Source organism: Mirounga angustirostris, unplaced genomic scaffold (genome assembly GCF_029215605.1).
Source record: "Mirounga angustirostris isolate CCGP_5_RB_7025 unplaced genomic scaffold, mMirAng1.0.hap1 SCAF_3, whole genome shotgun sequence".
NCBI classification, from domain to species: Eukaryota; Metazoa; Chordata; class Mammalia; order Carnivora; family Phocidae; genus Mirounga; species Mirounga angustirostris.
This window is the reverse complement of record NW_026991711.1, coordinates 180,078,010-180,101,186: the sequence shown is the minus strand read 5'-3', so window position 1 is coordinate 180,101,186 and position 23,177 is coordinate 180,078,010. Positions and strand designations below refer to the sequence as shown.

The following is a 23,177-nucleotide window of genomic DNA, read 5'->3' as shown; positions in this document are numbered from 1 at the left end:
GAGAATAACAAGAGTGCCTCTGTTGCACTCAGTAATGTCTGTGAAGTCCATCGCCCTGCATCTAGTGCAGGGTCGGGACTCGACAAATGATGGCCGTCACTGCGCTTAGAGCCATCATGGCCTTGAAAGGCGGCGCGGAGGCTCTGCTCCTCGGAGGGACACTCAGGCTGGGCCTCATGAGCACTTATACTGCGGCTCCTTGAGAATTATACATTCGCTCCTCGTCACGGCGGGGCAGACTAAGAGCGGGTGACTGCGAGGACAGTGCTGGAGCTGGGGTTCCAACACCAGCAGATGGACTGGACAGAGGGCTGGTGCCTCTGGAGTCCGTCGGGCCAGCAAGCCTCAGTTTCCCAGATTAACCCTCGGATGACTGAGGCCCGACTCCCGCCAAGCAGGCCTAGAGCCTCCGGGCTACTGTGTGTGCCCACGGAGGCCACCAGGGCGAAAGGGCCCGGTGGCAGGTGGGCCTCTCACTAAAGAGGGCCTCCCGTGTTGTCTGCCCCGGGGGGGAAGAGCCTACGAAAGGCCCCTCTGGGGAAGCTCCGCGTCGGCTGCCCTGGTAAAAGGACAGGGAGGAGGAGAGAGGACAGCCATTAGGGAACCACTATTTTTTTTGTCTAGTAGCTCTCAAGCTTCCAGAAAATTCCGGAGGCCTAACTAAAGCATGACCTCTTCAGCTGTAAACGGGCAGAGCACTTAACTGCTAAAGGCCTTTCCTTCCCCTTCCCAGCAAAGGGGACACTTCCTGAACCTCAAAAGCTATAGGAGAGCTACTGAGCAAAGTAAGGCTCCTCAGCCTCACACTGTGGGGCCCACAGGTGCAGAATGCAGGGCAGATGAAGATGAAGGGACCAGAAGCCTGGGAAATGCAAGCCATGGTGACAAGAAAAAGGCCGGCCTTCCCCAGGAGGTTCTGTCTCCTCAGGCAAGGATAGTCCCCTGTGGGTCAAATCACCACCTCCTCATGGGACAAAGGGCCACTCTTATCCTCGCTCCTCCTTTTCCACTTGGCTGCTCTGCAAACAAGCGGAAGGAAGTGGAGGTTGGGCCCAGGCATGCAAGCCCACAGCATCAGCAGGGAGCGGTCCTCGGGCTTTCCATCCTTGGAACAAAGCTACCAAAACCCTTCTCCACCGTCCTGGGTTCCTGGCATTCGGAGGAAGTGTAACAAGTCTGGGGCACACAGTCTGACCAGGGGGGTACTCACAGGGACCCCTGCACAGAGAAGTGAGAGACAAAGGTCATAGGTAGAGGGCACTTGCAAAGGAGACGTTCCACCCTCACAGGCCCAGCACTCCTCTGAAGGACTGGATTGGGGGGTGGGGTGGGGGAATGAGTAACGTGTAGCCACATCTTAAGCAAGATGAGAAGGACCTGGTGTCGGGAGACAGAACCAGGGGTGCACACTCCCTGTTACTCACTGGTTCTGTCCCTTTGGGTAAGTCACTTAAGTCCTTGGGTTTCAGTTTTCTCATCTGTGAAGTGGGGTTCTTCGATGTAAAGCACCTGGCGTGGAGGGAAGACTCTGTAAGCAGACCCATTTCAAGAATACAGCTTTGCAAATGGAATTGATTAGGAGGAAAAAAAATAGAGTTGTTAAGATTTTATTTGAAAATTTTATCTGAAAGACCACTCCCCCCACCCCCCATGGCCTATGGATTAGCTCATTCTCCTTTGTTTTACAAGTGACAGGGAGGGAATCTGGGACAAAGGAGGGTGTTTTGTAAAGCCCTGCAGGGACTGTCCCCAAAGCAGAGGGGGACGGCAGCCTGCGACCCCCTTCCCGGGCCACTCCTGTGAATTCAGAGAATCCCAAACTTCCTTTTGCTCCTCCCTGCCTGGCTGCTTCTCGCTTTCTGGTCTGGACAGGACTTGGCAAATGCTATTTGTTTTTTGTTTGTTTGTTTGTTTTTTATATAAGACATGAAAAGCTACCATAAAACCAAAGGGAGAAGAGAAGGACTAACTGCACACCAAACTCTATGAAATGTTCAGCGTTCTGTATTATTTTAGAAGCTCCAGAAAGGTATCCTGCCTCCAGGCCTCCGGGGTTTCAAACGACTTCATACTTAGCTAAGCTCTAAAGCCATCACACACCCACGGGCTAAATTAAGTGACGCATTTAGAAGGGATACTTGGGAATGGGGTCCGCTCTCTGGGAGGATTACAACAATTCTGCTCAATCAAAACAGAACCAAACCCAAATCCAGCACTAGAGTCTTATGGGGTTGGGAGCAGGGACAGTATGGGAGGGGGTGAGGGGGATAAAGTGGGCAGGAGGTAGGGAAGAATGTGGGCACATTTTCCAGTCATCATCATAAGAGAGAGAGGGGGAGATCATGTTTCAGGTAATGAGAGCAATCCACAGAGAGACCCAAACTATCTGTTCCACCATAATGAGTCTCTTTTAAGCTTTTTTTTTTTTTAAACCCAGACTAAAACCAAACTATTTCCTTATTGTGTTTCAAAACCAAACCAATGCAGTTTGCATAACAAACCCCCTAGAGCCATTTACTTAATATTTAACTAAGACTAAATTACGAGATGCTACTTCAGAGAAACTAGGCAGAATCTCTGCCGCCTAATTCTGTTTCATTCAATGCAAGTTAGCATGGGTTACAATCTGGCCAGTGTTGAATACTTTTCAAGACTCATTAATCTCAGGCAAGAACCAATTTAATGAGCAGGGCAATCTTTTGAAGTGAACAGTGGTAGTGGTTTAAGCAGAAGATTAGGAGCTAATCACATTTAAAGTCATCTTTGGGCACTAAAATTGACCCCGGACGAGGTGGGTGAATTATAGGGACCGGGCAGCCCTTTCCCCTCTCCTTCCTTACTCCCCTGTGGGACAGCCAGATGGCAGCCTGCCCACATCCAGAGACACCACTCCATTCTGCCCACCGTGACAGGTTATCACAAAGTTTGCCTCTTAACCAATCGATGGGTCAGCTTTATAAAATATTACTCTAGACTCCACAGCAGTTAGACACTGTCTAGATCACGGGCACAGTTTAAGTGTAAATTCCACGTCTGCTTCGTACCGTTGATACCAGCTAGCTAGTGTTCAGGCATCAGAATGTGAGCCATGTGAAATCCATCATTTCAAACTTGAGCTCTCTCTCCGATGTGAGTTAATTTGACTGGGAAGACTAGGAACAGAAGGGCCTGGCAAAAAGAAATCTGCTCCTCAGATTCCTTTGATATTCGCCAAGCAATTAAGCATTTTCCTTTAAGGTGTTCCTTCGATCCTGTTGAACACAAACAGCACGCAGTCTAACAATTATTCGGCAGTGGATTGGATCTGGGTGTCAACTGTACTCCCTGATATTGAGGGGATTCACCACACAGAGACAAAATTAGTAAAGCCACCTTAGCGTTCAGTCTGCGAAAGAGAGGACGTGGGTTTGGTTTTTGTTTTTTAAATGCGATCTGGCCCAACGTTGGCTCTTTTGCTTCTTACTCCACGCCAGAGATGAATCTCTTCTAAAGGTCATGCAGCGAACATATAAAGAAGACTCAGGACCATGTTCCGTTGCAGGCGTCCAAGGATCCTCTAGCTGCGTCCTTTCATTTGAAAGCTAGGGGCGCTGCCGGCCAGAATCCTCACCTACCTCGAGCTGGTTTCACTGCTAGGATTAAGTCCAAGTCTTGATATTCCAACCTGGCCCGTGGCTCTGTGCCCCCATTAACTGTCTAGCCCTACCCCCAAAACAGCTGTTTGGAGCGAGTACAACCAGTGCATCCACTGACACCAGATGGCTGGAATCATGAGACTTAATGAGCTGGGTCCGATGGTCTTGAAAATCTAAAGGAAAAGACAGCTGGGAGGTGACCAGCAGGCACCCGGGGTCACAGCTTCATTGAGCAGAGGACCACACTGTCCACCAGCGTCCGGCCCCGTGACGTTCTGGCTCTCGGATTCCCCGAAACTTACGCCAAATCCCCCCCTTTCCTGAGCGACTTTGAGTGGGTCTCTGTTTCTGGAAACCAAACAGCACTACCTACGAACATCAGCCTGGTGTTCCTTTCATGGTATTACAGGACTAGGACCTTCTGACCAGGCCACAGAGCTGCGGACAAGGTTGGAAGCAGCCTCTCCCCCTCCCCTCCCTCCCCCCTCGCTTCCAATCAGGGAGGTCAGCGGAAGCCGTGAATCCTCCCTCCGAAGAGACATGAACTCTGCCTGAAAACGCTCAGAAGCAGCCATCAGAAAAACCGTCAGAATAGTTTGGCTAGGGTAATAATTTCTTAAAAATAATCTCCCTTAAGTGAGCATGGTGGGGAACAGATCTTTTGATGTTAGGTAAAAAAAAGTTTGCAAATTTTCTCATGCGCATATTTGCCATGTTCACAAATGAGAAGAATGTTTACAAGTAGAAAAAAAGGCAAGGAAAAACCTGAGACACATTTTAAATTTATTGGAGTTCAGGCAGCAGGAACCAGGTTTTCTAAGGGCTGGTCACTGGAGCCAAGCTATTTGTGGCCAGGGAAACTACAGGCCAGAAAAACTAGGTGCCTGAAAATAGGAATCCCAAATTCAAATGCCCGAAAGGGGCCAGGGCAGTCACAAAGGGTAAGACACCAGGGAGTGGTGAGGTCTGTGCCCAAACTAAATGCCCAGTATAAAAGCACTGAAATTCAATTTTTGTAAAAGATTTATTTATTTTAGAGGGCAGTGGAGGGGCAGAGGGAGAAAGAGAGAGAGAGAATCCCCAAACAGACTCACCGCTGAGCAGGGAGCCCTGATGTGGGGCTCAATCCCAGGACCCTGAGATCATGACGTGAGCGAAAATCAAGAGTCAGACACTTAACCAACTGAGCCACCCAGGCGCCCCTGAAATTCAATTTTAAAGGACTTTAAGTCACTAATGATACCATAAAGTTAAATACCATTTCTCGAAGTCTCAAACTTCTAAAGATCTTATCTATAAAGATACATGGTCTCTGATCCATGGACAAATCAATAGCTCAGTATCATTTTATAACTGAAGAAAAAAATCAATGAAAAAACTAAAGCCCCTTAAAAAAAAAAACCACTCAAAAGGCAGACTAACAAGTCACAGAAGAGTTCATACAAATGGCTAATAAAAGTCTGAAAAATGCTTTCGTCTTCACTAAAACTATGAAATGAAAATTAACTGAGATACCATTTTTTCATTGGTGAAATTAGCAGTGATTAAAAAATGAGAATGCACAAAGTTTATGAGGAAAAGTCAAAATGGGTACTCACACATGATGGGGGTAGTGATTCCAAACTATTTCTAGGAAAATAATTTAGCAACAGAGCTCAATGATTCTATGAACTCTGCGTGTCAGAAAAAGTTTTGCTCCCTTAGGAGAAAGCCAAATGTTTCCTAGTGGATGTAATTGAATCTCATTTAGGTTTGGTCAGGACAAAGTCAAAGACAGATTTGTGGCTCAACTTTGAATTAGCAGGCTACATTTCATTTCAGACTAGGCCTTTATCTCCTAATTTATCCATATTTCCCCAAATTTTGCTTTTCCCATTTTTTTCTTGTACCTCGTTCTGAATGCCAGGAGGTCTCTTAAAAGAGGCAGTATATAAATAAGTAAAATATCATTAAGAACAGACAAGAAGGAACTTCCCAAGGATCCACTGTGGTATCAATATTTGCATTGCTATTTTACTAAATGGAGGATAACCTGATTGGGCAAGAAGTGAGATTTTGCCTCATGTTACAAAGCCGACCACCATGCAATTGCAATGAAATGACCGCTCACCTCTTGGAGACACAACAATACTATTTTAAAGCTTTTATTTTTTGGTAGGGCTGCCACCACACCAAAATGGGAGTCAAGAGATGGGATAGTCACTCTGGACAGTGACTTTTCCTAAAGCACGGTCTACCATGTCTTTTCATGAGAATCTAGGTTGATAACCATTCAGTCATCTCTGCTCAGTGAAATCCAATGGTTGAATCCAATGCCAGGTTAAACACCCTGATAAGTGACAGAAGAGGGAAATGATGACTTGACTGAGGTCTTTCAGCTAACTGAAAAGGCTCGCTTGTCTACATTTTCTGGGATAAAATACTTTGACTTGTCAAGAAAGTTACATAAAAGACGCTTAGATAGAATACAGAGTTCATAAATGTCATATGGGCAAACCTGAAACACAATCATGGCGAATATGCAATAGAAGGTAGCTCTGGGGGGCACCTGCCTGGGTCAGCTGGTACAGCGTGTGACTCCTGATCTCGGGGTTGTAAGTTTGAGCCCCAGGTTGTATGTAGAGATTACTTAAAAATAAAATCTTGGGCGCCTGGGTGACTCAGTTGGTTAAGCGACTGCCTTCGGCTCAGGTCATGATCCTGGAGTCCCGGGATCGAGTCCCGCATCAGGCTCCCTGCTCGGCGGGGAGCCTGCTTCTCCCTCTGACCCTCCCCCCTCTCATGTGCTCTCTCTCTCTCTCTCATTCTCTCTGTCTCAAATAAATAAAATCTTTAAAAAAAAAATCTTAAAAAAAAAAAGAGGAAGAAGAAGGTAACTTTGGGCAAGTCATTTTAATGCTTAAAGCCTCAGTTTGAACATCTCAAAAGAGAGAGAGAGAGAGAGAGAGAGAGAGAGAGAGAGAATGCTCTTCATGTCATTTAGCTCTGTTCTCAGAAATGACTGCAGCAGGTGTCTCCACCCCAGGAGGTCCTGGGAGCCAGGATCAAATCCACTTACTCTAATGTGAATCTGGGTGAGTTATTTAATCTTTCTAGGCATCAGTTCCTGATCTGTAAAATGGGCTGGCAATCACCACTTCTCAGGATCGCCGACAGGATTAAAGGAGGTAAAAATACGGACAGCATCATCACAGTGAGCGGTAATACACACTGACCCACTCGACATAGGGGAGGGCTCGTTATGATTTGAAGCATTGCTAGCCCGGTCCTTAAAATGATGAAAATGATACTCACCCATTGTTAGGAAATCAAATAAGATAAGGAACACAGACGCCAATAAAAGCAACAGAAGACAGACAATGTGTGTGCGAGTGGGTGGGGGGACAGTCAGGATTGCGACGAGGAAGTGCTTAATAGAACCATAAATTCTGCTGAGCTACCTCAGATGGTATGAGTCACCCGCACGATAATTTTAAGTGCAATAACACCTGTTGTGATTCCATCCCAGGACAACTGTTGACTAGATGTAGAATCTCACAAGAGGATTGGCACTCCTGAACACAGTGGCCTTTCAAAGCCTTTTGGGCGAGATAAGCTGTTTAACACTAGGAGGCTTCAGCTGTGCCTCGGGTAATTAGCGTGGCTGCATCCTCACTCCCTGAAGACCCATGTCCCTTCTGCAAGAGAGGCTCCCTCAGAGGAAGGACCTCACTGTGCTCCACCCTGCCTTCCCTCCCCCCCCCCCCCCCACACCAGGGACTCCCTTTCCCTTCCTGCGGAGCCAAACGAAGCATCTCTCGTTATCTCTGCAGCCAGCACAGAGCTCCCTCGTACCCACCTCTCAACGTGCCTCTCCATCTATGCCTTTCTGGGCCGCTCTCTCTCTCTCTCTCTTTCTCCCTCTCTCTGTCTCTCCCCATCCATCTCTGCTTGTCCCTGTCCCTCCCTGTCCCTGTCTATCTCCTGGAATGGCTTCCACTGTCTGTTTGCACAAGGAACTACTAGGAATTTACTGCTCTGAGGATCCGGCTGACCCTGCAGGACATGGAACCTTGAGCCCGGGTGCCTGTGGACCTGAGCACACACCCATTTTTAAAAGCAAGGAACTGGTCACCAGAGCGCAGGACAATCTGCTACTCAAAGGTTCCTCTTTTACTTTCTCAGGCCAAGATCTGATTTGCTCACTCTCCGACAAAAGACTGGTAATTCACCTCACACAGGAAATCCTTCGAGCACTTTGGAAGGAGGACTCCACGGTGAAACATAACAACCAAAAGGACAATCAGTTCCCTGGCTACCATCGGGTATAAAGATCCTCTCAGCCCCTCAGGAAAAACGGCCCACTCTCGGTGAGGGAGACAGCTTGCCTTGAGCTGACGGTACACATGAACAATTATTAAAGTGCTTTACATCATTTGCCTCACTCAACCACCGTAAAATTTGGAAAACTGATATATATTCATATGCACACACACATAGAAAATAAACAGCAGGGAGGAAACGCAAGCTTTGTGTACCTTTGCTGCATTTCAGAAATGCTCCCTGCCCCCATGCACTCTCCTTGCCCTCCAAGCTGAGCCAGGGACGGCCCTGCTCTGCAGGTAGGGAAGGGACATCAGAAAGAGACATGCACAATTGATTACACGAAATTTCGCCTTTTGCAAGAAGGCTATGCTTTTGCAGAATCTCAGGTCATACTCTCGCTCATACAGGAGCTAGATTGCAGAAAAAGACTGGTTGGGGACAGGGATGGGGAAAGGAGCCAGTGGCTTGTAGTCTTAGAGAGAAGAGGAGGAAAAAAAAGTCAGGAGGAATTGGGGGCCAAGTAATCATAACCATAAGCCCTAGAGACCTTAGTGGTTAAAGCTCTAGGCTAGAGCCTTCAAACCAATCCTCGTACATGTGGACTGCAAGGATTCTTTGTTCAGCTGACACATAATGTCTTAAAGATGTAAGCCCACATTTAAAAAATGGGAGGCTTCCCACTAAAAACAAATCTAGCAACTCCAGCCCATTTGCTTCACGAAGGTCACAGGTGGAGTGGAGGGGTGACTGCTCCCCAGTGCTCCTAGGGGCCACACCGTGACGCTCACAGACACCCCCTCCCCACCATCCCCGCCCAGCACTTCACTCTTTTACTCCCCTTCCCTTGCCTTAAAGGACATGTGAGGTTATGGCTTCTGACAGAGGCTTCTGTAGACCCTTGAACTTGGTCTACAAATGAGAAAAATAAAGCTCAGAGTGGTGGAGTCATTTGCTTAAGACCACACAGCTTCTCAGGGGCGCCTGGGTGGCTCAGTCATTAAGCGTCTGCCTTTGGCTCAGGTCATGATTCCAGGGTCCTGGGATCGAGTCCCACATCGGGCTCCCTGCTCCGCAGGAAGCCTGCTTCTCCCTCTCCCACTGCCCCCGCTTGTGTTCCTGCTCTCGCTATGTCTCTCTCTGTCAAATAAATAAATAAATAATCTTAAAAAAAAAAAAAAGACCACACAGCTTCTCAGAGCAGAGCTGCACAAGAACCCAGACTCCTTTCACACAGCCAAGTGCTCCCGAACCTCTGTTTTCAGCGCAGAATCTTGAGGTGGGGAAACAGTGTGCTGGCAGCCTCGCCCTGATGCTCCCCCTCCCAAGGAAGCAGTCTGACCTCTGAACTGGGTGATCATTAAAACTCCCTCGCCTTCACAGACTAGTCACTAAGCTTTACCACGTTTAAGCAGCGACTGGTAGCGTCCTCCCAAGTGCCAGGGCCCCAGTTCCGAGGTTCTAAGACCACTTGGAATGATTTAGTCAACGGCTTCGAGTTTCAGTTTTGCGTCAAATTGTACCAAAATTGGCCTCTTGGGAGGATACCTTTTACGCCCCTATACATGGGTTCTCAGAAATGTCCTTTCTTCCCTGCACCTCACATCATCTCTCTTCTGGGTTTATTCCCCCAAATAGAGGTATGTGCCAATGTACATGCATCACGGGCTTGTTTGGTTTTTGCAAACAAAACAAGTTGTGTTCATAGCTTTTTATTATTTCCAAAGTAAACCATATAAAAATTCAACTCTAAGTGATTAAAAAAAAAAGAAGACCACATATGCAAAGTACTCGAATGCCAAAGCGGGTAGTTGTCGTAGGCGTAGTCATGGTTAGTAAGTAATAAGCATACTTACAACCCATATGATGATCAGTCTTCTGGATAAATAAGGATCAATGTTCCAGTGAGTGAACGGAAGAAATGTGATGTAGAAGACTTCTTGACCCAGAGCGGCGGAAAATCGGAATAGGTAATAGTAGAAATAATTCTTCACAATGTACTTCTGTACATAAGCCTAAAAGACAAAAGTTAGAAGACTCTGAGTTCATCCCACATGTCACCATAGGGCAAGTTTTAAAAAACTTCTGTCTAAAACTCACAGGCTCTCAACTGCCAAGGTGCCAAGGTAATTACAATAGCTTGGCTATCCTTGTGCTCAACCCCGTTTTGTCCACACAAATACAGAAGAGGTTAGTTCTTCATAAAATTAAGTAACATCCAAGACAGGCTATCAGGCGAAGGCACACAAGCCGAAATCTTGTCTCCTTTGTATATTCAGAAGGTAAATTCTGTGAAGACACTTTCTGGGTCTAGGATTATGGTAGGTAGAATAATGTGCCCAAAGATCTCCCCATCCTAAGGGATCTGTGAATTTGCTGCCTTACATGGCAAAAAGGACTTGGCAGGTGTCATTAACGATGTGGAGATGGAGAGATGATCTGGTTGGGCTCAGTGTGGCCACAAGGATCCTTACAAAATGGGAGGAGGAGGCAGGAGGGTCAAGGAGAGGGTGATCTGAAGATGGGGCGAGGGACCACGAGTCAAGGGACGCAGGGCACCTCTGGAAGCTGGAAAAAGTAAGGGAGCAGATTCTCCCCTTGAGCCTCCGAAAGCACTGTAGCCCTGGCGAGGCCTTGGTTTTGTCTGAATAAGAACCATTTTGGACTTCTGAGCTCCAGAGCTGAAAGAGATACATTTGTGTTGTTTTGGGCCACTAAGCATGTGGTGATTTGTTGCAGTAGCCACGGATAATGAATATAGAGACTTGAGAAAAATCACTCACCAATGAATATTTTTAGTTTACCTTTATTTTTTTTTAAGTTTTACTTATTTGAGAGAGGGATAGAGAGAGAGAGAGAGAGGAACAGGCTCCCCACTGAGCAGGGAGCCAGACTCGGGGCTTGATCCCAGGACCCTGGGTGAGCCGAAGGCAGACGCTTAACCGACTGAGCCACCCGGGCGCCTCTTTAGTTTACCTTTTAAATGGGACTAGTACAGTCAACCCAGGGGAGGGATGGTATAAGAAACACATCAAGAACACGCAGGGTCTGCTAAAATGCAGTCCTATTTTCAACCATCCCTTCACTCCCTCTTATCCTGGCAGTTGGCAGGGGAAAGAAAAAAAAAAAGACTGAAGGGGGTTAAAACAGGAATAAGCAATCTATTTTAAAATATGACAAATGTCCTTAAATTATGGTAGATTAGTAACGAGTTAACAAACAAAAACATGGTCACCCTGTTTAATCAGTCTAAAAAATAGTTTTCGTGCTACTTTTTATGGTAGTTATAAGCTTTATAAAAATAAAATGAAAGCAAAATGAAAATAGGGAGAAGAGGCAGCCCTATGGCAGGGGCAAGAGTGTAAAGGGGCTCTCGTAGGTCTGCATTTTGGCTCTGCTTTGCTTTATACCAAGTCTGGGGTGCTCAAATCCTCAGGGAATTTGCGACTAAGTCGCATGCATTTATTCTGCAAATATTCATTCTGTGCCTACTGGGGCCCAGAACCTGTGCGGAGCGAGGAGAATATTCAGATGAGCCAGGCACGGTACCTGGCGTCAAGGAGCTCTTGTGGGGGGCGCCAGAGAGTACTGTTTGGGGGAATGAAGTTTTAAAGGACCAATACTGTGTTTGAGGCCTTGAAAACAAGCCAAGATTACTTTTATATTTAAGGAATAATAATAATAAAAAAAAAGACCCTGGAAATTGCAAGAATATTAACTGACTTGACATTGTTGGCTGCGTGCCAAGTACGCATTCCTCTCTCCTAAAAGGTTCCCAACTTTATTCCAGCATCTCTACCTCCCCCTCCCCCAGAGTCCTGTGAGTCAGGGGGAAGTTGACACTGTTCTCAGCTCCAGTCATGGGAAGTTCAAGGCTTCAGCCTCAAGCCAAGAAGTGCATGGCACGGCCCCAGAGAAAGTCACTGGCGAGCACGTGCTGTAAGCTAAAAAGGCATGTCTCTTCGGGGACGAACTTTACTTCTAAGTAAATTCAAGTTAGGATGGCGATAGATCCATCCCAATTAGGAAAGACAGTAATGCCCGAAATGAATGAAATAAGGAAGCGTATAGAGTTTTACCTCTCTGCCAAGATATTAGGGCTGGATTTGCGGAACAAGAACCAATAAAATTGTGACAAATAAATGACAAATTCCCCTCTCTCTCTGATCTGAGGACTAATCGCTGAGTCTTCTGGTTTATGAATATACATCCTACAGGCCCGTCCTTGAAGCAAAGCCTGTAAAAAGCCCCTTTGTACATAAAGATTCGTTATTTTAACCCACCAGCTACCAATATACCCAGGAATCTGTCCTGCCTTGAAGCTTTACAGGGAGAAATTTCCCAAACTCTGAAAAGGGTCGAACTCCTCCCTTGTGTCATTTCATGATACCCAAATGTTATAGGACATTATCAACACTCAGAGACAACCATTTCCTTACCCTAGAGATGTACCTGAGACCAAGTGCAGTATCTTAATCCTAGTAAATAATTGAAAGACTGGCAGGGATGACAGCAAATCACTTCCGTGTGACATACTACTAATTAACATATTTCGATCTGCTTTTTACAATCTCTGAGGATTTCTCTCTTTTGGAGGAGAGCTAGATATTCTTTAAATCTTCTTAGGAACAGAAGAAGCAAAAATGAAACTAAAAATATCAGCGCATATATAGGACACCCAAAGGAGTTTTTAGATAACATCTCTGAATATGTAATTAAGTAGCACGAAAGCCGATATCGGTCTCCAAACTCTTGGGAATTAGATGTACTTAAATAAAAGAGTTGGGTGCTTGTCTTTTCAGAACCAGAATCTACGTTTCCTTGTAGGAAATCTCAGTGTAGGACTTCAATATATCTTTGGAAATAACCAGAATGCTAGTATATATGTTGGTCCCAATGGGAACAATTAGAGGGAGCGGAAACAGGGGTTAGAAATAGAAATGGTAGATAAAGCCAATGGCAGAGAGGAGCAGAGTCGAAGCTGGGAGAAAGGAAACCAGGTCCCAGGACTCTGCTTCTCTATTTCTTGAGAACCAGCCACACACGGGGGCTGACAGGCCAGGCTGTGGGCAGGGTCTCCGGACCACGAACCCAGGAGGCAGGGATTAGCAGCTGAGTTTTTGGACAAAAGATCATAAAGGCATTGAATATTTAGATGGGTGGAGAGCTATTTGTAGAAATCAACTACTTCTCAGTGAGCTTCTAGTCTGTCACAGAGCCAAATGAAGAAGTTTCTAGTAAACAGGGAGGCTAAGATGGAAATGACCACATATCCATTATTGCTAGCAGCAGAATGTCATTGCCATTCGTATTTGTCTGTTTGGCTTATTGCTTTATTTTCCTGAAAGTTAGAAAACAAAAAGTGTTGGGCGCCTGGGTGGCTCAGATGGTTAAGCGTCTGCCTTCGGCTCAGGTCATGATTCCAGGGTCCTGGGATCGAGTCCCGCATCGGGCTCCCTGCTCGGCGGGGAGCCTGCTTCTCCCTCTGCCTCTCTCTCTCTCTGTCTCTTATGAATAAATAAATAAAATCTTTAAAAAAAAAAAGAAAACAAAAAGTGTTTCCACGGGTGAAAACAATTTTTCCTTTCAGGGCATAATTTCCTCCTAATGCTGTCTCCCAAGACAGGGCTGTTGGGAACGGCCTTTGGGTGGAGAAGAGCTGCTCTGGGTTCCCTGCAAGGCTGGCTACAAGGCATAAATAAATCAGCAGGAGGGGCAACCACACAGGCCGACTGTACCTCGAAGAGAACGGGCACGGCACAGGATTCTCCACTCAAATCCGCCCCCCCAACACACACGCACCTGAATGGTGTTTCGTTTTCCAAACACACCCGGAGGAGTCCTACACAAAAAGGAAATCTGGCCAGGTCAGCACCGCTGGATGGAAGAAGGGCTGACCCAGACAGCAGAGGAACGAACTCCGACAGACTTGGCAACTGGCCCAGCATTTGAGCTTTCAAAGGAGGAATACAAGGAATTGCTTTTAGCTGAAACAATATGTGACCTTGGGGAAGTGAATTCGCCCTTCGGCACCTCAGTGGCCTCAGAGGCAGAGGATGGAGTCGGGTTAGCTCAGTTGCTTTTTAATATACAAAAAACAATTACAGGTAGGGAAAGGCCCCTTAAATAAAATGTGATCCCAGGGCTTATTCTATAAAATAGAAACTGAAAGACTGGACTAACTGGCTGAAAGTGAGGGGAAGCCTAGGGGACCCCTAATTTCAGGCCAGGCCGCCCTGTACCTCCAAGTCTTTTTCTGGAGTGTCTCCTTGAAACATGTCAGAAATCAGCTTGAAAACCATTGACCTTCATCTCTGTCAGACCTCACATACCTTTCTGTAATCAAACTTGGGCCGGGAGGACACAGGCTATGGGTCTGCTGACCTTGAGGTCTTTATTTAAAGGATTTGATAAACTCGGGACCAATGTCGATGCGAGGTCATTTCACTTATCTTTTTTTTTTTTTTTTTTTCAGATCAGAGCTGTAACTGTGTTTTCCAAAGGTCAAGTTTGAGGAAGTCCTCTACCTCAGCAGAGCCCGAAGGGATTCACGTCTGGGGCGATGTCGTCTGCAGCTGCAAGCAGGGCACTTTATTTTTTATTATTTATTTATTTGAGAGGGAGAGACCGCGCACGAGCAGAGGGAGCAGCAGAGGGAGCAGCAGGCTTCCTGCTGAGCAGGGAACAGGATGCAGGACTCGATCCCAGGACCCTTGGATCACGACCTGAGCCGAAGGCAGACGCTTAACCGACTGAGCCCCCCAGGCGCCCCAAGCAGGGCACTTTAAGTGGAAAGCAGTAGGAGGTTCATCTTCTAGGGCCGAGGGGCATCACATCTCTCCCGGGTATAGCGCAATCTTACTTACAAAGAAGTTTAAGGCCCAAAGCTCTTTTATAAAACACATTGAACTGCCTCATTCCCTTCACCTGATGAGAAAGCAGCCACCGAACACAGAGGGGATGGCCTGGAGAGAAGAGGCCAGGGAAAGGGAAGGCCACCAAGCCCGGAGGTCAGGAACACGGGCTCTGGAGCAAAGGACCACCATGCATGACCCGCATAGTCTCACACCAATGAGTTTCCCCTTCTGTAAGTGGGAATAATAACAGTACCTACCACCTAGGGACATTGGCAGGATTAAATCAGTATTGCTGATGACGCAGAGAAGCCACCGAGCTGCCGTCTACGGATGGTGAGGGTAGCAGTAAAGATTTCTCAGAAAACGCTTCGCAGTTCTAACGGACATGAGCATCACCTGGATCTGCACCTGGATGCAGCGTTTGATAGAGTTCACCTGGGGCAGGGCTGCGCGTTCCACTGAGCTCCCAGGTGATATCTGTGCCACCACGTTGCCCAGCCGTGGACCAGGCTTTGAGTAGAAAGGCCAGCCCACTGAAGAGTTTTTAAAGACGAAAGTCAAGCTCTCAGATTTAACCCTCAGCGTCAGAGGAAGTCTCAATAGGAGTTTAGGAGCATAAGATAGCATGATCAAAGCAACAGGTAAAAATGCTGGTGACAAACCAGAAGGGGACGGTTAGTGAGGTCCATGGACAATCCTACAACAGAGTCTGAATGCAGGAACTGAGCCCAGACAAGCACCTCGATGGCAGGAGGTACCAAAGGGAAGGCACGTGTAAGAGATGCCCCCTCCTCCCCCCCGCTGAAATAGCAGCCAGATCGAATAACCAACTGATTATGAAGGAAGAAAGAAGCCATCTTCTTGGGCTCCTTGCCTTTGTTCGAGAAGAGTTTACATAAATTCCCGGATGGACCTGCTTGCCCAGGATTATTTTTCAAGATAGGCTATATCTTCATGTGCTTGGGATTGTAGGGGAAGAGGGGTATCAGCCTATGGTGTCCAGATTGTTAGCCATTTATGGAGACTGGGGCTTCCCCAGAAAAATACCTTCCATGGTTGGGGCAATGCCCCAAAAGGCAATAGATTCAGGACTAAAACTCCACCTTGCCTTGCTGTCATACCCTGCATATATTCAGCCAGAATTTCTAATCTAGAGCCCAGAGATTGGGAAGGGCAAATTCAAGGAACTTGATGCCTCTTTCAATAGAATCTCTGATTTGCAAGGTTTGGGTCCTGCCATCTCTCTCTGAAAGACTCGGCTTGGGTGGACCTGCCATTGCACCCTGAGGAATATTTATAAAATAAACACTCTCTTAAGCTATTACGAGATGCTACCTAGCATGTTAACACACAAAGTACAAACCAAGCAAGGCTCAACCTTTAAAAAGAAAACTGAAAATGGCAAACCTTTTCTACACAGAGGCCATGTCTATGTAGACTATTCATTCATCACTTACACTTTAGTGATGGAAGATTGACAATAAGCAAGATTATTTCAGTCAGCAATGTGATGAAATTAAAGCAGACTAATGTGATACAAAGTGATATGTGTGTTTTGGGGATTGCTCCCCAAGGAAGACCCCTTCAAGTTGAGCCCCAGACGGGGAGGTGAGCCGGTTCCTTTGGGATCTGAGGGTTAGAGAGACCACTTACTAAAAGACCCTGAAAGAGCAACCAGGTCTGTGAGCTGGAACACGGCGGGCGGGAGAGAGAGAGATGGATGAAGAGCAGAAGCCGGATCAGGCCAACCTTTGGGATTTAGGTTGGCAGCAGCGTAACTCACTGGGACAGTTTCAAATAAGAGCATGATTTGATCTACTCTGACAAGACTAAAACAAATTTTGGCTCAGAAACAGTGAGAAGTCCTGCTTTAATTCTTTGGGTTTTTTTTTTTGATTTCTTAAACGTCATGGGAAAATACCATTAATTAGCTGCGCTGAACTTAAATGGGGGGGAGGGATCCCATTGTTTCCACAGTCAGGTAGACACATGGCATCCTGGATTCACATCTGCTTAAGAATATGCTCCCATCACTTTTAATTACTCATTATTATTATTATTTTTTAAGTTCAGGGGATCAAGACCGTCCAACCTACAGAGACAATTAAATGATGATTACTTAGCAAGCCTAAGAAAGATTGGCAGTGTCCCTTGAAGGGGAAACAGAAGGAACAAGAACGAGCTAGGGTTTCTCCTTTCATCTTGAAGTCCAGATAGAATTACAAGTTGGGTGAGCTCACCGATGTCTGCTCAGTGCTCGGTGATTAAAATTTCAGGATGGTGACACTGAAAGTCAATAAAATAGAAGGACAGCTTCTTTGAATAAAAGAGCTTGAAAGGGAATTGCCCATGAACCCCTTTCTTCTGCTTGGCTGGCATTTGTCGGGACCCCTCAGTCTGTGTCCGAGAATAAGAGAGTGGCTGGAGGGGACTGAATCCAGAGTGGTTTTTATTGACAGTGGGGATCTATCGGGGTTTGAACTTTGTTTTTTTTTTTCCCTCCTGCCAATCCGTCACCTCTCAGCTCATCCTCTGGGCATTTGATGTCTTCTTTTTCTTTTCCTCAAGAGTTGGCTCTCATCTGGGGCACCAGCAGAAAGGGTGGACCGATAAGTATCACAGATTGTGAAATTCTTTTTTTTTTAAGATTTTATTTATTTGAGAGAGAGAGAGCGTGCAAGCGGGGGAGCAGCAGAGGGAGAGGGAGAAGTAGGCTCTCCACTGACCAAGGAGCACAAAGTGGGGCTGGATCCCAGGACCCTGAGATCATGACCTGAGCAAAAGGCAGACGCTTCGCCGACTGAGCCCCCCCAGGTGCCTCAGACTGTGAAATTCTTGAAATTGTGACAGTGACCCGCCGCGGGAACAATGCCCCACCTGAAGCTAGAAATGGGCCCTATAACTTGAAAGAACACAGTCTCATCATCACTTCCAGAACCCTGTGCCTGAAACACACAATTATCTGCTTAGGAGGCAAATCAAAGAACTGGGGAGAGAGAAAGAGGGTAGGACAGTGTTTTGCAGAGCCGAGAGATGTAGGCCTCTGCTGAGAGAATTCCCTTCCCAGACAGTAAGGGCAACAGGAGTTGCCACAAAGAACAGAAATAACCATTCCCATTTTTAAAGGGGTGGCGGGGAGAGCCAGCTGCCCTTTAAATTCTCAAAATGTGTTAAGAACTTAACTGTTTTTCAAAACATTTTGGATCTGCTAAAACCTGAAACACATTGTACCAAACATTCTTCCACTTAATTGGTAAGCCCTTGCGTATTCAGGGGGATTTTTGGTGCAGATGTTTCTGATTCATTTATATTAACTTATCAAAATGACATTTGGAAGAGCTATATGTGCAAGAAGGAGTCTTATAAACTTGGAGTTCATTAGTTTTAATCCGGGAATTTCACCCCTCCCACCCCGATGCACACATTCAGAATCCAGAACTTGGACCGGCTGATTCCATTCTGTTCTAACAGGCAGCATGAACTCACCCTTTCCTAAGTCCCTTCAAAAAAAAATTTTCTACAGCGTTAAAGGCATGGCTGAAATGTAAGAAAATTACTCGGGCCCATAGAAGGTTTTCTTCTTGGTGATCTTTTACTTCTAAAGATTTAAAAACACATTTAAATCAGACAGAAAGGAAAATAAAGGCTGACCGGTTGGCCCCCGAAGTCAAGGCGGTTTTATCCAGAGGCTTTTCTGCTCCTTTCTTGTTTCTCTGGGCAAAACGGGGCACAGCATTTTTAACTTGGGAGTTTTCTTTGTCCAAGGCTATCATGGTGGTTCGGGTGTGTGTGTCCATGGAGAAGGAGAAAAACAAAAAAAGCCTTCTCCGTACTTTTCCGCCCTGCTTCTTAAATCCAGCCCTCTACTTTTCAGAGCTCTCCAGGAATCCAAGATGGTAAAGATAGTACTTTGGAACAATGTTTCTTTCTTTTTCCACCCCATTCCTGGGGCACTGTTGGTAAGTGGCAGTGGGCAGGAGAGGGAGTGGGATGGGAGAGATCCAGGAAGGACACATGGGCCGGGGAGCAAGTTTCCCCAGAGCCTGGTTCCCTCCACACTCCCTCTAAGCCTTGTCCAGGGATGGGGTGGGGGGAATGCTGGGGACATTCCATCAATTTCCACCATGTTTTCAAACCGCAGTTCCCTCTGGAAGGTTCTCTCTGAGCCAGTTTAAAGCCACCGGTCACAAAAATAAACTTAGGAAAAGCTTTGAAATTGTGTGCACACCCATGAAAGGACATGAAGAAGAAAGCCATGCTGGGTCCGAACAATGGTCCTCCCCACCCAGGTTGTCCCTGGCACACTCTGGTTTCTTTGTGGCTTGGGAAGGCTGGGTTTTTTTTTTTTTTTTGGTCTTGTTTTACTTTTAATATTTTTGAGTTAAAGTTCTGGACTTTTTTTTATATCACTTTTTTTTTTCCTGATTATCTGATTATCACTTGTGGTTTTTTTATGATTAACACATATTACTGGAGAACATTTAGGAGTCCAAAAACTATATAAAAACAAAGTAAAAGTGACCCCTAATCCCACCCCTGAGACTCAACCCCTTTGGATATCTCCGCTGGTCTTTTTCTTATGCGTAAATGAGATCATGTGGTGCCACGTATTTTAACAAAATTGAGATTCTGCTCTATCTTAAATTTTTTTTTAAAGATTTCATTTGTAAGAGAGAGAGAACACTAGCAGGGGGAGCGGCAGACAGAGGGAGAAGCAGGCTTCCCCGCTGAGCAAGGAGCCCGATGCAGGACTTGATCCCAGGACCCTGGGATCATGACCTGAGCCAAAGGCAGACAGACGCTTAACAGACTGAGCCACCCAGGCGCCCCTTAAATTTTTAAGTATTATTTATTGTATTGTATTTCCCTAGATCCCTAAATATTATTTGAGATCACGATTTTGACTGTCAACTTTTTACAAGTGTTCACTGTGTTCCACTTTCTCACTCACCGGTTCCAACGGCAGATCCCCGTACAGACCAGGACAGCAAGCAAGTCTGCAGGTTGGCCTTTGTGGATGTGAGCAGGAATCTCATCAGCCTCAAACTTTATGGAGTTCCTTGCCCACTTCTTGCTGGGGCACCTGGAGGCACCATTCCAGAGGACTTCTCTCTCCTTCGTTCATTTCTTAACCTGACCAAATAAGCATCTACACCGATGACATTCCCTGCAACCCCGTTTATATTTTTTTGGTATTATTGTTTGCTTGTTTTGTTTTCCCAACGACCTAAAGTCTCTTTGCCAGATTATGCAAAAGCTGCAGGGATACCCTTTAAGGCCGTCCAAGGGCCACAAAGCACACTGCTGAAGAAATAAAGAATGAGGGGCAACTGGGTGGCTCAGGCAGTTAAGCATCTGCTCAGGTCATGATCTCCCATCCTGGGATAGAGCCCTGTGTCAGGCTCCCTGCTCCGAGGGGATCCTGCTTCTCTCCCACTTCTGCCACTCCCCCTGCTTATGCTCTCTCTCAAATAAATAAAATATTTAAAAGAAAGAAAGAAGAAAGAAAAAGAAAGAAAGGAAGGAAGAAAGAAAGACCCGGAGATGGGCATGAGCCATGACAGTCACTATGCTAAGGCTGAGAAAAAGTTCCATAATCCATCTTACAACAGGTAAAACTAGGCTTCCATGGCTTTGGAAGTCCCAGGGGTTTGCACATGACCCAGAGCCCTCCTTCATCAGCTCCAGCTCCCTCTGATTGAGATAAATGGATATAAATGGAACCTAAGAGGGGCTGGGTGTTAGTCAGCCTTGAGTCCAATGACAGATCTGCTGGGGCAACTCTGGGGAGGCATGAACTTTCTCATCTCTGAAGTGGATGTGTATCCTCACCTGTGCAGTGGGTATGTGTTCACCCATGAAGTAGGTATGTTCTCACATGTGTGGTGGGCGTGTTCTACCTGTGCAGTGGGTCTAACACCAGCTCCCTTGCAAAGATGTTTGGAAGAGGAAATGAAGTCCCTTATATAAACCACATCATACCACATCAGACAGTCAATATGTATTCAATAAATGATAGTTGTATTTGCATTGTTTTTATTAACAGTATAAAGAATGAGAAAATGTCAGAAGTATCCAATTATAGTGGAAGATGAGGAGGGAAAGAAGGAAGACGATTTAAAAAACAAAGACATCAGGGGCGCCTGGGTGGTTCGGTTGGTTAGGCGTCTGACTCTTGATCTCAGCCCAGGTCTTGATCTCAGGGTCATGAGTTCAGGCCTTGTGTTGGGCCCCATGCTGAGCATGGAGCCTACTTAAAAACAATAATGAATAAATAAAATAAATAAAAAACAAAGACATCATAGAGGAGGCAAGTAAGCTGTCCCAGGAAGGATGACTGGGGCTGAGAGAGATGACAAAGGGCAGACAGGCCTTCAGCTGAAGGGGAGAGCATGAGGAGAGCTACGGGGGCAGCAAGCCACAGTGTCCCTGAGCAGGACACATCCAGTAAGAGGGAGCTGCCGGTAGCCGCGCCAGAGGAAGACCAGAGCCAGACAGAGGAGTCCTGAGAACCTGACAAGGAGGTTGGGTCCAACACGTGGGTGACGGGGGGCCTCTGAGAGTGAGCCACGAAGTGACCAGTCAGGGATGCGCTCTAAGTGGCCACCACGTGCTTGCGGTCCTGCCCTTTCTCAGTGAGTTCCTATCTCTTGCAGACACAGAATGTCCAAGGGTTGGTCACAGACAGGCTGCCCCGGGCCCACCCAACCACACCCCACGCTGGGCTCTTAGAGGGCATTATACCCGGCCCTCCTCCGCCACCCAGAGTCCCACAGACCCACGTGAGCCTCCCCGTGCTCCCATTTCGCATCTGAAGTACAAGCTGGACCCTCTGAGAGTCTCCACGGGCCATCACGGAAGACAAAGAGAGCCTGGTTTCTGTTTTGGGCCTTGGCTTAGTCATGTGGGATCTGATGATACAGTAATTTAGCAAGAAACCACAAGAACAAAAACAATTTGATGAAACCCAGAGAAAGTGAGTTCTTCCATCGACGGCGACCGAACGCCACGGGCCGTGCGATGCCCCACCCTGAACAAGGCCAGGGGCTCTGGGTTTCAGCTCTGCTCTGTCACCCGGGGCCACGTGCTCCAGATAAACAGGGACCACGCTTCCTACACCCAAGGACGCAGAACTCGCTGAAAACACCAAAGCGCGGAAAAGGTGGTACTCATTTCGTATCATGGAACCCAATTTCCAGAAAGTGCCACCATGTGCAGAACCGATGACCCTGATGCATCAGAAACGGTCAGAGAAACGTGGCTTTGCAGCCTTGATAAGCCAGGGCACCAGACCAAGCTGAACCCCCCGCGGCATCTCTGCTGCTTCCAGGGGGCCCGGGATAAAGCGGGGAGAGCGCAGATTGGAAGACAGGAGAGAGAAAAAGAAAAAGGTTGGGGAGGGGAGGGGGGAGGGGAGGGGAGGGGGGAGGGGAGGGGGGAGGGAGGGGAGGGGAGGGGAGGGGGGAGGGGAGGGGAGGGGGGAGGGGAGGGGGGAGGGGAGGGGGGGAGGGGAGGGGAGGGGGGAGGGGAGGGGGGGAGGGGAGGGGAGGGGAGGGGGGAGGGAGGGGAGGGGAGGGGGGGGAGGGGAGGGGAGAGGGGAGGGGAGGGGGGAGGGGAGGGGAGAGGGGAGGGGAAGGGGGAGGGGAGGGGAGGGGGGGAGGGGAGGGGAGAGGGGAGGGGGGGAGGGGAGGGGAGGGGGGAGGGGAGGGAGGGGAGGGGAGGGAGGGGAGGGGGGAGGGGAGAGGGGGGAGGGGAGGGGAGGGGAGGGGGGAGGGGAGGGGAGAGGGGAGGGGAGGGGAGGGGAGGGGGGAGGGGAGGGGAGGGGGGGGAGGGGAGGGGAGAGGGGAGGGGAGGGGGGAGGGGAGGGGAGAGGGGAGGGGAAGGGGGAGGGGAGGGGAGGGGGGGAGGGGAGGGGAGAGGGGAGGGGGGGAGGGGAGGGGAGGGGGGGAGGGGAGGGGAGAGGGGAGGGGGGGAGGGGAGGGGAGGGGGGAGGGGAGGGAGGGGAGGGGAGGGAGGGGAGGGGGGAGGGGAGAGGGGGGAGGGGAGGGGAGGGGAGGGGGGAGGGGAGGGGAGAGGGGAGGGGAGGGGAGGGGAGGGGGGAGGGGAGGGGAGGGGGGAGGGGAGGGGAGGGGAGGGGGGAGGGGAGGGGAGGGGGGAGGGGAGGGGAGGGGAGGGGAGGGGGGAGGGGAGAGGGGAGGGGAGGGGGGAGGGGAGGGGAGGGGAGGGGGGAGGGGAGAGGGGAGGGGAGGGGGGAGGGGAGGGGAGGGGAGGGGAGGGGAGGGGAGGGGAGGGCCCTCCCACTCTGATTTCGGAAGGGTAGATGGAGGCCCACGTACGCCCAGCCGCGTCCACTGCCTGACGCAGACGCACGCACGCACGCACG

General features: G+C 48.1%; 1 protein-coding gene across 1 annotated transcript in view; it reads right to left on the bottom strand.

Annotated features, from left to right (window-relative positions):
- SGPP2 (sphingosine-1-phosphate phosphatase 2) overlaps positions 1-23,177 on the bottom strand; it is a 109,355-nt gene that overhangs the window by 53,843 nt on the left and 32,335 nt on the right. The window contains exon 2 of the mRNA XM_045867333.3: positions 9,794-9,952. Within this exon, the coding sequence (XP_045723289.1) occupies positions 9,794-9,952 (159 nt within the window). The remainder of the gene's footprint in view (positions 1-9,793; positions 9,953-23,177) is intronic.